This window comes from Carcharhinus amblyrhynchos, unplaced genomic scaffold, assembly GCF_965287045.1.
Source record: "Carcharhinus amblyrhynchos unplaced genomic scaffold, sCarAmb.v2.hapA scaffold_762, whole genome shotgun sequence".
NCBI classification, from domain to species: domain Eukaryota; kingdom Metazoa; phylum Chordata; class Chondrichthyes; order Carcharhiniformes; family Carcharhinidae; genus Carcharhinus; species Carcharhinus amblyrhynchos.
In genome coordinates, this window is record NW_027650502.1 from 50,324 (window position 1) to 66,550 (window position 16,227).

The window sequence follows — 16,227 nt, forward strand, 5'->3', positions numbered from 1 at the left end:
AAGATTAGAATCCAGAGTAAGGGAACTGGAGAAAAGGAATCGAGTGTTAGAGGAGGGGAAGGGAAACTGTTCCTCTGCCCCCTCATGCACACACACGGGGCAAGGTAGGTGTAGGAAAATGCTTTAAAATGGCGGCGCGGGCTCGTTGGGCCGAAGGGCCTGTTTCCCATGCCAGGTTGTTCTTTGAGTCCACACACAGCAGGGACTAACCTTCCCTCCAGAGAAAGGGGAAGCGCTAGAACACAACTTGGCACCAGTATCCCGAGCGGGAATGGACGTGCGGCCAACTGCAAATTACAAGCCGTTCAACCCCGTGTGAAGGACAACAGGTAGTGGCCTCCCTGGGTCAAATACGACCTCGAGGCGCAAATACGAAATTTTGCGAAGAACTGGATACGGTTTGGGTAGGACACCAACTGCACCTAAGGGAGGTACACCAACTGGTGAGGGCCGCACGCCCAATGGATAAATGGAGGGAGTTAGCCAGAGGGCCCGCCATTCCCCCAGCACAAGGCTACAGTGGGGGACGTTGGACACTCGTAGTAGCCCCTAACAGCAGAAATAGATGCCCAACAGGCACCCCTCGCCCTGTTTAAAACAGAAGCCCAGAGAGTTTTAGGAAACGCCCCTACCGATTGGAGTAAAATCACAAAGACCAAGAAACAAAAAAAGGGAAAGGAGCTTTTGAATACGGGGAGTGGTTGTTCCAAGGATACCAGGCATGCTCAGGGCAAGGAAACCTTATTGCGTACAGTTCTGGTCGCCGCATTATCAGAAGGATGTGGAGGCATTGGAAAGGGTGCAGAGGAGGTTTACCAGGATGTTGCCTGGTATGGTGGGAAGGTCTTATGAGGAAAGGCTTGAGGGACTTGAGGTTATTTTCGTTAGAGAGAAGGAGGTTAAGGGGTGACCTAATTGAGGCATACAAGATGATCAGAGGGTTAGATAGGGTGGACAGTGAGAGCCTTTTTCCTCGGATGGTGATGGCTAACACGAGGGGACGTAGCTTTAAATTGAGGGGTGGTAATTATAGGACGGATGTCAGAGGTAGGTTCTTCACTCAGAGGGTAGTAAGGGCGTGGAATGCCCTGCCTGCAGCAGTTGTGGACTCGCCAACTTTAAGGGCGTTCAAATGGTCAGTGGATAGGCATATGGATAACATTGGAATAGTTTAGGTTAGAGGGTCATTAGATTGGTTCCACTGGTCGGCGCAACATCGAGGGCCGAAGGGCCTGTACTGCGCTGTAACGTTCCATGTCCTAACCAGACTGTGGGGGTCGGATCTTTATTCAAGCTTCCAAGGATCGGCTCTCCAGCGCTCACCAAACCATCCTAAAGATGGGAGTGATCATGTCCCAGAATTACAATGAACCGGTGGAATGGGCTAGCAGAGCTTATGGGGGGGGGGGGGGGCGTGTTGAGGGAGAAATCTCACACAAAGATAAAACAGGAAAGAACGGGAGCGGAACTCAGCCCAAACTCAGTGGATTAGCAAATTTGCTGATGACACCAAAGTCGGAGGTGTGGTAGATCGTGAGGAAGGGTGTCATAGTTTGCAGGGAGACTTAGACAGGTTGCAGAGCTGGGCCGAGAGGTGGCGGATGGAGTTTAATGCGGAGAAGTGTGAGGTAATTCACTTTGGTAGGAATAACAGATGTGTCGAGTGTAGGGCTAACGGGAGGACTTTGAATAGTGTTGATGAACAGAGGGATCTAGGTGTATGTGTACATAGATCCCTGAAAGTTGGGAATCAAGTAGATAAGGTTGTTAAGAAGGCGTACGGTGTCTTGGCGTTTATTGGTAGGGGGATTGAATTTAGGAGCCGCAGCGTCATGTTGCAACTGTACACTACTCTGGTGCGGCCGCACTTGGAGTACTGTGTGCAGTTCTGGTCCCCACATTACAGGAAGGATGTGGAGGCTTTGGAGAGGGTGCAGAGGAGGTTTACCAGGATGTTGCCTGGTATGGAGGGGAGGTCCTATGAGGAGAGACTGAGGGATTTGGGGTTGTTTTCGCTGGAAAGAAGGCGGCTAAGAGGGGATCTTATAGAGACATATAAGATGATTAGAGGTTTAGATAGGGTGGACAGTGATAGCCTTTTTCCTCGGATGGAGAAAGCTAACACGAGGGGGCATGGCTTTAAATTAAGGGGGGGTAGTTATAGGACGGATGTCAGGGGTAGGTTCTTTACCCAGAGGGTGGTGAGGGATTGGAATGCCCTGCCTGCTGCAGTTGTAAATGCGCCTAGTTTGGGGGCGTTTAAGAGATCTGTGGATAGGTTTATAGACGAAAAGGGATTAGAACATAGAACATAGAACATTACAGCGCAGAACAGGCCCTTCGGCCCACGATGTTGCGCCGACCAGTTACAAAAACAATGACCCACTAGCCTATACCAATCCCTTTTCGTCCATAAACCTATCCAGAGATCTCTTAAACGCCCCCAAACTAGACGCATTTACAACTGCAGCAGGCAGGGCATTCCAATCCCTCACCACCCGCTGGGTAAAGAACCTACCCCTGACATCCGTCCTGTAGCTACCCCCCCTTAATTTAAAGCCATGCCCCCTCGTGCTAGCTTTCTCCATCCGAGGAAAAAGGCTATCACTATCCACCCTATCTAAACCTCTAATCATCTTATATGTTTCAATAAGATCCCCTCTTAGCCGCCTTCTTTCCAACGAAAACAACCCTAGATCCCTCAGTCTCTCCTCATAGGACCTCCCCACCATACCAGGCAACATCCTAGTAAACCTCCTCTGCACCCTCTCCAACGCCTCCACATCCTTCTTGTAATGCGGGGACCAGAACTGCACACAGTACTCCAAGTGCGGCCGCACTAGAGTAGTGTACAGTTGCAACATTACACTGCGACTCCTAAATTCAATCCCCCTACCAATAAACGCCAAGACACCGTACGCCTTCTTGACAACCTTATCTACTTGATTCCCAACTTTCAGGGATCTATGTACACACACACCTAGATCCCTCTGTTCATCCACACTATTCAAAGTCCTCCCGTTAGCCCTATACTCGACACATCTGTTGCTCCTACCAAAGTGAATTACCTCACACTTCTCCGCATTAAATTCCATCCGCCACCTCTCGGCCCAGCTCTGCAACCTATCTAAGTCTCCCTGCAGACTATGACACCCTTCCTCACAATCTACCACACCTCCAACTTTGGTGTCATCAGCAAATTTACTAATCCACCCAACTATACCCTCATCCAGATCATTAATAAAAATTACAAACAACAGTGGCCCCAAAACAGATCCCTGAGGCACACCACTCGTAACTGCACTCCATGATGAATATTTACCATCCACCACCACCCTCTGTCTCCTATCTGATAGCCAATTCCTGATCCAACTTCCTAGATTACCCACAATCCCATACATCTGCATTTTCTGCAGAAGCCTACCATGGTGAACCTTATCGAACGCCTTACTAAAATCCATGTATACCACGTCAACTGCCTTACCCCTATCCACCTCTTTGGTCACCTTCTCAAAAAACTCAATAAGGTTAGTAAGGCACGACCTACCTGCTACAAAACCATGCTGACTATTTCTAATCAATTCATTACACTCCAAATAACTATAAATCCTATCCCTAATAATTTTTTCTAAAACCTTGCCCACAACAGAAGTAAGACTCACCGGTCTATAATTCCCGGCAAAGTCTCTGTTCCCCTTCTTAAACAATGGGACAACATTCGCTATCCTCCAATCCTCCGGGACTACACCAGAGACCAATGACGACCTGAAGATCTGAGCCAGAGGCTCTGCAATCACCTCTCTAGCCTCCCAGAGAATCCTAGGGTAGATCCCATCCGGACCAGGGGACTTATCTATTTTCAGCCCCTCAAGAATTTCCAGCACATCCTCTTTATCAACCGTAATACTGTCTATTTTACACCCCTGCAACCCAATGTCCTCCTCAGCTATATTCATGTCCCCCTGCGTGAACACCGAAGAGAAATATTGGTTCAATACTTCTCCAATCTCCTCCGGTTCCACACACAACTTCCCCCTGCTGTCTGTAACTGGCCCTAATCTTGCCCTGACCAACCTTCTGTTCTTGACATACTTATAGAACGCCTTAGAATTCTCCTTAATCCTATCAGCCAAAGTCTTCTCATGTCCTCTTTTAGCCCTTCTCAACTCACTCTTCAACTCCCTCCTAGCCAATCTAAAGCTTTCTAGTGCACTATCTGAGCCCTCCAATCTCATCCGAACATAAGCCTCCTTTTTCTTTTTAACCATCGACTCAACTCTTTTAGTGCACCACGGTTCCCTAGATCTACCAAATCCACCATGCCTGACAGGGACATACCTATCAAGGACTCGCAGTAGCTGCTCCTTGAAAAAACTCCACATTTCAGACGTTCCCAGTCCCTGTAATCCCCTAATCCAATCCATGCGTCCTAATTCACTCCTGATAGCCTCATAATCGCCCTTACCCCAGCTAAAATTGCTGACCCGAGGTTCATGCCTATCTCTTCCCATCACTAAGGTGAACGTAACCGAATTGTGGTCACTATCACCAAAATGCACACCAACTTCCAAGTCTAGCACCTGGTCTGGCTCATTTCCCAGCACCAAATCCAATATAGCCTCACCTCTAGTTGGCCTGTCTACATACTGAGACAAAAAACCTTCCTGCACGCTTTGTACAAACACTGACCCCTCTAGCGAGCTAGAACTATAGCAACTCCAATCAATATTCGTAAAGTTAAAGTCCCCCATAACAATTACCCTATTACTTTCACTCCTAACCTGGATTGTCTCCGCAATCCTTTCCTCAACCTCTCTAGAACTTTTAGGAGGTCTATAAAAGACTCCCAACAGGGTGACCTCTCCTCTCCTATTTCTAATCTCCGCCCATACTACCTCAACTGACAAGTCCTCATCAAACTTTCTCTCCGACACTGTGATACAGTCCTTGACTAGCAATGCTACCCCACCCCCCCTTCTACCTTCTTCTCTACTCCGACTAAAGCATTTGTACCCCGGAACCTGCAACATCCATTCCTGACCCTGCTCTATCCATGTCTCAGAAATGGCCACAACATCAAAGTCCCAGGTACTGATCCACGCTGCAAGTTCATCCACTTTATTGCGAATACTCCTCGCATTAAAGTACACGCATTTCAAACCCTGCTCCGCCCCACCCCCACTATGCCGTGCCCTGCATTCCCCAACTATGCCCCCCTCACTTTCACCCCCTTTCCTCACTATCCCTCCCCCCCTCCGAATCAGTTTAAACCTTCCTGCATCGCTTTTGCAAATTTACCCCCCAGGATATTGATTCCCCTCTGGTTCAGGTGTAGACCATCCCTCTTATAGAGGTCCCACCTTCCCCAGAATGAGCCCCAATTGCTCAAGTACCTGAACCCCTCCCTCCTGCACCATCCCCTCAGCCACGAGTTCAAACTTTCCCTCTCCCTATTCCTCTCTAAACTATCCCGTGGCACAGGCAAGAGTCCAGATATAACTACTCTTTCTGACTTCGCCTTGAGTTTCCACCCCAACTCCATAAATCTTTGCTTAATATCCCCTTCCCTTAATCTCCCTATGTCATGTGTCCCCACATGAACTATAACTTGGGGTTGATCTCCCTCTCCCCTAAGAGTCCTGAATACTCTGTCCGAAACATCCTGGACCCCAGCCCCTGGTAGGCAACACACCAGCCCAGAGTCCCTACCCTTACCTCCAACTCTCCTATCCGTCCCCATAACTGTGGAGTCCCCAATCACGAGGCCCAATCTCTTACCCCTAACCACCTGAGGCTTGCCAATAGGCTCACCCCCAGAGACCTGCTCCCTTTGGCTATCCCCAGTTGATTTCTCCTCAACTGTAGCCTCCAGGACCGAGAACCTATTTTGGAGGGGAACAGCCCCAGGGGATTGTCCCCCCAACTGCTTTTTGCCCCTCTTCCTGGCAGTGACCCAAGACTTATTCCTAGGAGTGACTATCTCCTTATAACTCCTTTCTATGTCCGCCTCCACTTCCCGAATTATACGGAGCTCCTCTAATTCCCCTTCCAGCTCCTTTACACGCTCCTCCAGAAACTGCAATCTAACACACTTCCCACAAGTAAACTCACCTGAAACACTGTGGGAGTCCCTCACTACATACATCCCACAGGAGATGCAGCTTACAGCCTGAACTGCCATCCCTGAATCAATTACCAGCAGAAAAGTAAAAATATTAAAAAAAAACTTCCCTCACACTTATAATTAGGTTAGAGGAGGTGGAAGGGTGGGATTCTCTACCAGTGTAGAGAATCGGGAATCCTCTCTGCACTAATTTATAGTGTTAGGGGCACGAGAAAAAAAAAAACTACAACTACCGGTAAGCGTCCTAGTGACGACTTCCGGTTTCTAACTAATTTAAAAAAAAACCGCCGAAACTCGCGACTTAACACTAAAAATAAAAAGATTGGTTTAGATTAGTGGGTCAGTGTTCTTTAATTGGTCGGCGCAACATCGTGGGCCGAAGGGCCTGTTCTGCGCTGTAATGTTCTATGTTCTAAACTGATCTATCACACTTGTGGCCGACAAGGACATTTCGCAAAGGAGTGCTGGCTCCCAGAGGAAGGAAATCAAATTTGGAGGGATATGGTCCAGGTGCGGGTCAGTGGGATTAGGCAAAAAAAAATGGCTTGGCACAGACAAGATGGGCCAAAAGACCTGTTTCTGAGCTGTCATTTTTCTAAAGAGTGGGAAACATTATTATGCTTGTGATTGAGGGATTGAGTTGAGGAGTTGGGAGGTAATGCTGCAGCTGTATAAGACCCTGGTCAGACCCCACTTGGAGTACTGTGCTCAGTTCGGGTCACGGAAGCAATACGTTGGAACAAATAAGGGAGACCCCTGCCCCGATCCACGCCCACAGCAGAATTGGAAGAACTAAGGAACCTCCGAGGTCAGCAAGACTGACTGCCTGCAGTCCCCATTCGTAAGGCTAAGAAGGGGGGAAGGGTTTATGGGCCTGCACTAGTGGGGGGCAGGCAACGTGAGATGCTGGTGGACACAGGAGCATCCGTATCCGTCACCCATCTTCCTTCACCCACTATAAGTGGGGTGATTTATCTAACAGGGGCAGGAGGGAACAAAACACCCACCCACCTGAGCGAGACCACGTTCGTAGAAATAAATGGTTCGTATCTACCTATGTAATTCTATGTGCGTAAAAATAACGAGGGTACAATAATGACTTAATGAAGGAGTAGGGGATTTTGATTGGCCAGGTTAGCTCTCCCTTTCCACAGTCAAAAAAACGGGGCGGTCGGAAAACCGGAATGGGAAAACTCACCTCGACACGATCAACGTGGCCACAGCCAACACCAGGGACTGGCGACTAGAAACAAAGTGCCTCCGTCCCTGGAGTATGGGCCTAACCAAAACTGACCCGATAAGAGGTGCCTGGGCCAGAGCATAAGCCCCACCGACAGTACCCGATAAAACCAGAAGCAAAGTGGAGATAGTTAAAGGCTTAGTGGAGAAAGGAATCCTGAGGGAAACTACGAGTACCACGGATGTCGAATTGGCTGAAGGAAGGATGGTAAATATATATACCGACAGTAGGTACGCATTCGGGGTAATACACGATTATATGACGGCATGGGGTAGGAGGGCGTTTGTAACCACGGGAGGAGCACCTACTCAGCACCAACAAAGGATTGAGGCATTACTAAACGCCAGCGAGAAACCCCAAGAAGTGGCAGTAATAAAAATCAAAGGACATCAGAAGGAACCAGAAAGGGATAACCCCCGACTGGTTAAATTACAAAGGGAACCAAAACCGCAGATACAGCAGCACAATTAGCCTTAGAACAAGAGGCAGTTGGCCAGTTGCCAGTAGCAGTAACAGGCCAGACATCCTGTCACCGAGAGTTCCTGCAGTTACCTTATCTGACAACAGGTTACATGTAAGTAACAGCGTGGAGGTGGACACCTAGGGGGTGGATCCCCGGTGTCCTGTCAGGCAGACGTCAAGAAACCCACTGGGTATTGGAACCCCCTCCTGGGACCTCATTGGCCGGAAGCCAGAGAACTTTCTGGAAAGGCAGGCAGGCAGGCAGGGAGATAAAGGGACAACATCTCAGATACGCCAGAAGTAAAGACTCGGCGAGGGAGGTGACCTTGACCATCTGGAAGACTGACCAGAGAAGGGAGGAAGAAGCTGCCAGCGAGACTCACCTTTGTGAAGACACACCAGAGGGATTCAGAGAATCGAGTCTGCAATTTAACCAAACCATCTTTGTGGGTAGTATACTTGAATCTGGGGCACCCTCTCGTTTTATGTGGGTAATTTAAGGGTTAATAGTGCTATTATTAATAAACTTATTGAACCTTTACTTGTGTTTGCCCTTCGTCCGTCTTGCAAATAAGGTAAAACCTTGGAGTAAGCAAACCAGTCGGAAGTATCTGAGAATTAACAGGTAGAACACTATCTATGATTGTGACACTACATTCTGCACACTCTCCTTTCCTTCCCTATGTATGGTATGCTTTGTCTGTATAGTGTGCAAGAAATAATAGAACATAGAACCCACGATGTTGCGCCGGCCAGTTAAAAAGCAATGACCCTCTAACCTAAACCAATCCCTTTCCATCCATAAACCTATCCACAGATCTCTTAAACGCCCCCAAACTTATATGACAATAATAAATTAAAATACAAAATGATAAAATTATTATTAATATATATAATTTTATATATATAATATTTAAAGATAATTTTGTTAGATATTGTATTTTATAATAATATAAAATTAAATAATACTATATTATATAATAATATTAAACAATTATAAAATACACCCGGACAAATGTGTAGTGGTCCATTTTGGCAGGTCCAATAGGATGAAGGAGTATAATATCAAGGGTAAGACTCTTAGCAGTGTAGAGGATCAGAAGGATCTTGGGGTTCGGGTCCATAGGACTCTTAAATCGGCCTCGCAGGTGGAGGATGTGGTCAAGAAGGCGTATGGTGTACTGGCCTTCATCAATCGAGAGACTGAGTTCAGGAGTTGGGAGGTAATGCTGCAGCTTTATAAGACCCTGGTCAGACCCCACTTAAGTACTGTGCTCAGTTCTGGTCGCCTCACTACAGGAAGGATGTGGAAGCCATAGAAAGGGTGCAGAGGAGATTTACAAGGATGTTGCCTGGATTGGGAGGCATGCCTTATGAGGATAGGTTGAGGGAGCTTGGTCTTTTCTCCCTGGAGAGGCGAAGGTTGAGAGGCGACCTGATAGAGGTTTATAAGATGTTGAGAGGTATAGATAGGGTGGATTCTCAGAGGCTTTTTCCCAGGGCTGAAATGGTCGCTACGAGAGGACACAGGTTTAAGGTGCTGGGGAGCAGGTACAGAGGGTAAGTTTTTCACTCAGAAGGTGGTGAGTGAGTGGAATCGGCTGCCGTCGGTGGTGGTGGAGGCGAACTCGCTGGGGTCTTTTAAAAGACTTCTGGATGAGTACATGGGATTTAATGGGATTGAGGGTTATAGATAGGTCTACTAGGTAAGGATATGATCGGCGCAACCTGTGGGCCGAAGGGCCTGTTTGTGCTGCAGTTTTTCTATGTTCTAAAATAAAAAATTGTGCATGACAATAATAAATCAAATCAAATCAAATCTCTGAACTTTGCCAGAAGAAAGATTGGACAGGATGAAGGAGCTTGAAGAAGCAGACTTCCCAAAGGACCAGATGCAGTCCAGATAACTAGGGAATTGGGACAGAAAGAAAATCTCAAGAAGGCTGGAATTAAGAGACAGGCCAAGGTAGTGTTCAGGAGAGTTCAAGGGGAAAGCCGGTTAAGTGTTTCTGAGTTAAAGAGAATCTCCTTGTCCAATTATAACATTAACTGGATCAAACTCCTTTTTATTCTTACCGGGAGACATTCCACACGATAAATCTTCCGTCTCTAAACGGTCGCACACTGTCATATGCTGTACGCTCGCACTCTTTACTTGTCCTGCATAGGGAGACAATCAGAACAGCGTTAGGCCAGTTGACGCCCGTTCCATTTCCTTTTCTCCTGCACTCCGTCTCCTGCTTAAGTTATAAAGTTTATTTATTAGTGTCATGAGTAGGCTTACAGTAGCCAGAGTTAAAGTGGGACAGCAGACTTCAGAGTTAAATCAGCAGTTTGACGATGCCATCTGGGAGTCGATCGTTGAAAGGAATTGCAAACAGTTTGAGTGACACAAAGCAATCCTGAAGATGGGGGGGTGAGTCAAAAATCCAGGAGGCTGGATCCTTTGGTGGAAGTGGAGCAGAAGCTTTGCTGGAAAGGACATTAGAAAGCCCGAGTTCAGTTCAGGCCTCGGGGTGAACGTATGGAGTTTACACATTCTCCCCGTGTCTGCGTGGGTTTCCTCCGGGTGCTCTGGTTTCCTCCCACGGTCCAAAGATGTGCAGGTTAGGTGTATTGCCATGCTTACAGTCCAACTGTCCCTTACCGTCCAATAATGCTAAATTGCCCCTTAGTGTCCAAAGATGTGCAGGTTAGGTGGATTGGCCACGCTAAATTGTCCCTAAGTGTCCAAAGATGTGCAGGTTAGGTGGATTGGCCATGCTAAATTGTCCCTTAGTGTCCAAAGATGTGCAGGTTGGGTGGATTGGCCATGCTAAATTGCCCCTTAGTGTCCAAAGATGTGCAGGTTAGGTGGATTGGCCACGCTAAATTGTCCCTAAGTGTCCAAAGATGTGCAGGTTAGGTGGATTGGCCATGCTAAATTGTCCCTTAGTGTCCAAAGATGTGCAGGTTGGGTGGATTGGCCATGCTAAATTGCCCCTTAGTGTCCAAAGATGTGCAGGTTAGGGTGGATTGGCCATGCTAAATTGTCCCTTAGTGTCCAAAGATGTGCAGGTTAGGTGGATTGGCCATGCTAAATTGTCCCTTAGTGTCCAAAGATGTGCAGGTTAGGTGGATTGGCCATGCTAAATTGCCCCTTAGTGTCCAAAGATGTGCAGGTTAGGTGGATTGGCCATGCTAAATTGTCCCTTAGTGTCCAAAGATGTGCAGGTTAGGTGGATTGGCCATGCTAAATTGCCCCTTAGTGTCCAAAGATGTGCAGGTTAGGTGGATTGGCCATGCTAAATTGCCCCTTAGTGTCCAAAGATGTGCAGGTTTGGTGGGTTGGCCGTGCTAAAATGCCCCTTAGGGTCAGAGGGATTTGCAGGATAAATACGTGCGGTTATAGGGATAGGGCCTGGGTGGGACTGTTGTCAACACAGGCTCAATGGGTCGAATGACCTCTTACAAGAGGAAGGAAAGGGAAATAAAGAAGGAAAGAATCTCCCCGTCCAATTATAACATTGACTGGATCAAACTCCCCTTTATCTTACTGGGAGGCAGTGACCCGTACAATTTGCATTCATTTGCTGAACTGTTGGACGCCGATATGCGCACTATGTCCGCACTGTTGATCGGTCCTGCACCGGAACAGCCGACGCCCGTTCCATTTCCTTTCCTCCTGCACCCCCTCTCCCTCCTTCCGAAGCTATAAAGTTTATTTATTAGCGTCATGAGTAGGCTTACAGTAACAACGCAATGAAGTCGCTCTGAAAAACCCTCTGGTTGCCACACTCTGGCGTCTGTTCGGGTACACTGAGAGAGAATTCAGCACGGCTAATCCATCTAACCAGCCCCCCCCGGAGGAAACCCACGCAGACACAGGGCTGTGGGGGGGTGGGGGGGGGGGGGGGGAGCGGGCGGGCGGGCGGAGTGCGTGTGTGTGGAGAATGTGCAGGTTTCGCATAGACAGTGTTGGGACCAAGGGTTCCTCTGAGATACTATTTGCCTCTACATAATACCGGAGAGTCATACAAACAAAGAACAAAATCAGCCTGGGAAACAGGCCCTTTGGCCCAACGAGCCCGCGCCACCATCTCAACACCACCAGTCCCCCTACTCCCCCCACGACCCCTGTCTAATGTTTTATGGCCATCCAGATTGAGGGAAACTGATTTAGGGACAATTTATTCCTGCCAATCAGCCTAACAGCACATCTTTGGGGTGTGGGAGGAAACCGGAGCACCCGGAGAAAACCCACGCAAGCACGGGGAGAATGCGCAAACTCCCCACAGACACCGGCCCAAATCCATGTGTCTGCACAGCAATCAGCGATAGTCACTGAGCTGTCATCTTGCCCAGTATCTGGTCCAGTTTAAGCACACACTAACGACATGAAGCACTAGGCCAATCTCGGGCAACCAAGAACAGCCCAAGTACGACCCATTGTGTGTCTGCCCCTTGTTGGACACGAGGTGGACCGACTTAAAACCTGTGAATGAAAGAGGAAAAAAAAAATTATTATCATACTATACCCATTTACATTACCAGGGATGCCCCAATGCTAATAGAACATAGAACATAGAACATTACAGCGCAGAACAGGCCCTTCGGCCCACGATGTTGCGCCGACCAGTTACAAAAACAATGACCCACTAGCCTATACCAATCCCTTTTCGTCCATAAACCTATCCAGAGATCTCTTAAACGCCCCCAAACTAGACGCATTTACAACTACAGCAGGCAGGGCATTCCAATCCCTCACCACCCGCTGGGTAAAGAACCTACCCCTGACATCCGTCCTGTAGCTACCCCCCCTTAATTTAAAGCCATGCCCCCTCGTGCTAGCTTTCTCCATCCGAGGAAAAAGGCTATCACTATCCATCCTATCTAAACCTCTAATCATCTTATATGTTTCAATAAGATCCCCTCTTAGCCGCCTTCTTTCCAACGAAAACAACCCTAGATCCCTCAGTCTCTCCTCATAGGACCTCCCCACCATACCAGGCAACATCCTAGTAAACCTCCTCTGCACCCTCTCCAACGCCTCCACATCCTTCTTGTAATGCGGGGACCAGAACTGCACACAGTACTCCAAGTGCGGCCGCACCAGAGTTGTGTACAGTTGCAACATTACACTGCGACTCCTAAATTCAATCCCCCTACCAATAAACGCCAGGACACCGTACGCCTTCTTGACAACCTTATCTACTTGATTCCCAACTTTCAGGGATCTATGTACACATACACCTAGATCCCTCTGTTCATCCACACTATTCAAAGTCCTCCCGTTAGCCCTATACTGACTATAATGACTATAATATATAATATATATATATAATAATATATATATAATATAATATAATATATATAATATATATAATATATAATATATATAATATATATATAATATATATATAATAATATATATAATATATATATATAATATATAATACTATAATGACCCTTATTTAAAACATTCTCCTATATCCACCCATCTCCAACTCAGTCATGTGCCTGTCTAAGTTACTCTTAAAGGACTCTAGCGTGTTTGCCTCCACCACCTTACTTGGCAGAGCATTCCATACCCCCACTACCCTCTGTGTGAAAAACCTCCCTCTAATATCTGTGTTGTACCGCTCCCCCCTCACCTTAAGTCCATGGCCCCTTGTCCTACGTGTCTCTATTATAGGAAATAGCTTACCACTGTTTACTCTATCTATACCCTTCATAATCTTATATACCTCTATTAGATCCCCCCTCAGTCGGCGTCTGTCAAGGGAAAAGAGCCCCAATTTCTTCAATCTTTCTTCATACCCCAGTCCTTCCATACCAGGCAACATCCTGGTAAACCTCCTCTGCACTCTCTCCAGAGTCTCCACGTCCTTCCGGTAGTAAGGCGACCAGAACTGGACGCAGTACTCCAAATGCGGCCTAACCAACGTTCTGTACAACTGCAACATTAGACTCCAGCTCTTATATTCTATACCCCTTCCTATAAAGACTAACATACCATAGGCTTTCTTCACCACACTCTCCACTTGCACTGCCACCTTCAAAGACTTGTGCACTTGCACCCCCAGGTCTCGCTGCGACTCTATACTCCTTACGGGCTTACCCTTTATCATATAACTTCCCCCTACATTATTCCAGCCAAAATACATCACCTCACATTTATCCGGATTAAACTCCATTTGCCATGTATCTGCCCAATCAACCAGCCTATCAATATCCCGCCAGACACTGCTCCTCACTGCCCGCCAATCCAGCCATCTTGGTGTCATCAGCAAATTTGCTGATCACACCACCTACTCCCTCTTCCAAATCGTTTATATACACTACAAAGAGAAGAGGTCCCAGTACCGAGCCCTCCGGCACACCACTGGTGACAGACCTCCAGCTACAAAAAGACCCCTCCACTACTACTCTCTGACTCCTCTTTGCAAGCCAGTTCTCTACCCATCTAGATACCTGACCACATATCCCATGAGCTTTAATCTTCTGTACCAACCTACCATGATCAACTTCAGGGAACGTAGTGGAGGACATTTCTCTGCCTACATCAATGGGGATGAAGTGGATATGGTTGAGAGCTCCATGCTTCTAAGTGTCCAGGTCATCACGGTTAAGAAAGCCCACCAACACCTCTACAAAACCCATGTCCAAACTCCATGGCCTGGGCCTCTGCTCCTCCCTCTGCGACTGGATCCTGAACTTCCTAACCCACAGACCACAATCAGTAAGGACAGGCAACAACACCTCCTCCACAATCATCCTCAACACCGGTGCCCCCCAAGGCCCCTTTACTATACTCCTTGTACACCTATGACTGTGCGGCCAAATTTCCCCTCTAATTTCATTCTCAGGTTAGCCGACGACACCACTGTGGCAGGGTTGGATCTCCAACAGTGACAAGGCAGAGTACAGGAAAGAGATAGAGAATCTGCTGAACTGGTGCGGTGACAATAATCTCAGGAAGCGTAGTGGAGAACATGCCCCGTCTACGTCGATGCGGACGAAGTAAAAATGGTCTAAGCGGCCATAGAGTGTAGCTGAAGCCAAAACATTGTCCAATTTCAAGAGGAAATTAGAACATAGAACATTACAGCGCAGCACAGGCCCTTTGGCCCTCCATGTTGCCCCTACCTGTGAAACCAATCTAAAGCCCATCTAACCTACACTATTCCAATATCATCCATATGTTTATCCAATGACCAGTTAAATGCCCTTAATGTTGGCGAATCCACTACTGTTGCAGGCAGGGCATTCCACACCCTTACTACTCTCTAAGTAAAGAACCTACTTCTGACATCCGTCCTATATCTATCACCCCTCAATTTAAAGCTATGTCGCCTCGCGTTAGCCATCACCAGCCAAGGAAAAAGTTCACACTGTCCACCCTATCTAACCCGCTGATCATCTTGTATGCTTCTATTAAGTCATCTCTTAACCTTCTTCTCTCTCAAGAAAACAGCCCCAAGTCCCTCAGCCTTTCCTCATAAGACCTTCCCACCATACCAGGCAACATCCTGGTAAACCTCCTCTGCACCTTTTCCATTGCCTCCTCTTCTTTCTTATAATGAGGCAAGCAGAACTGTACACAATACTCCAAGTGTGGCCGCACCAGAGTTTTGTACAGCTGCAACATGACCTCGCAGCTCCGAAATTCAATCCCTCTACCAATAAAAGCGAACACACCGTACGCCTCCTTAACAACCCTATCAACCTGGGTGCCAACTTTCAGAGATCTATGAACATGGACACCGAGATCTCTGTGCTCATCCACACCACCAAGTATCTTACCATTAGCCAGTATTCTGTATTCCTGTTATTTCTTCCAAAGTGAATCACCTCACACGTTTCCACATTAAATTCCATTTGCCACCTCTCAGCCCAGCTCTGCAGCTTATCTATGTCCCTCTGCAAACTGCAACATCCTTCCACACTGTCCACAACTCCACCAACTTTAGTATCATCCGCAAATTTACTAACCCATCCTTCTACGTCCTCATCCAGGTTCACTTATAAAAATGACAAACAGCAGTGGCCCCAAAACAGATCCTTGCGGTAGACCACTAGTAACTGAACTCCAGGATGAACATTTCCCATCAACCATCACCTTCTGCCTTCTTTCGGCGAACCAATTTCTGATCCAAACTGCTAAATCACCCTCAATCCCATGCCTCCGTACCTTCTGCAATAGCTTACTGTGGGGAGCCTTATTAAAAGCTTTACTGAAATCCGTATAGAACATAGAACATAGAACATTACAGCGCAGAACAGGCCCTTCGGCCCACGATGTTGCGCCGACCAGTTACAAAAACAATGACCCACTAGCCTATACCAATCCCTTTTCGTCCATAAACCTATCCAGAGATCTCTTAAACGCCCCCAAACTAGACGCATTTACAACTGCAGC

At 47.4% G+C, this 16,227-nt stretch overlaps 1 protein-coding gene across 1 annotated transcript in view; it reads right to left on the reverse strand.

Moving 5' to 3' along the window:
• LOC145340077 (von Willebrand factor A domain-containing protein 5A-like) overlaps window positions 1–14,814 on the reverse strand; it is a 33,130-nt gene extending 18,316 nt beyond the window's left edge. Inside the window, exons 1-2 of the mRNA XM_080184499.1 lie at window positions 14,324–14,814; window positions 9,903–9,986 (exon numbers count right to left, since the gene is read on the reverse strand). Coding sequence (XP_080040625.1) covers window positions 9,903–9,986; window positions 14,324–14,357 — 118 coding nt within the window. The 5' untranslated portion in view covers window positions 14,358–14,814. The remainder of the gene's footprint in view (window positions 1–9,902; window positions 9,987–14,323) is intronic.
• Window positions 14,815–16,227: the final 1,413 nt, after the last annotated feature.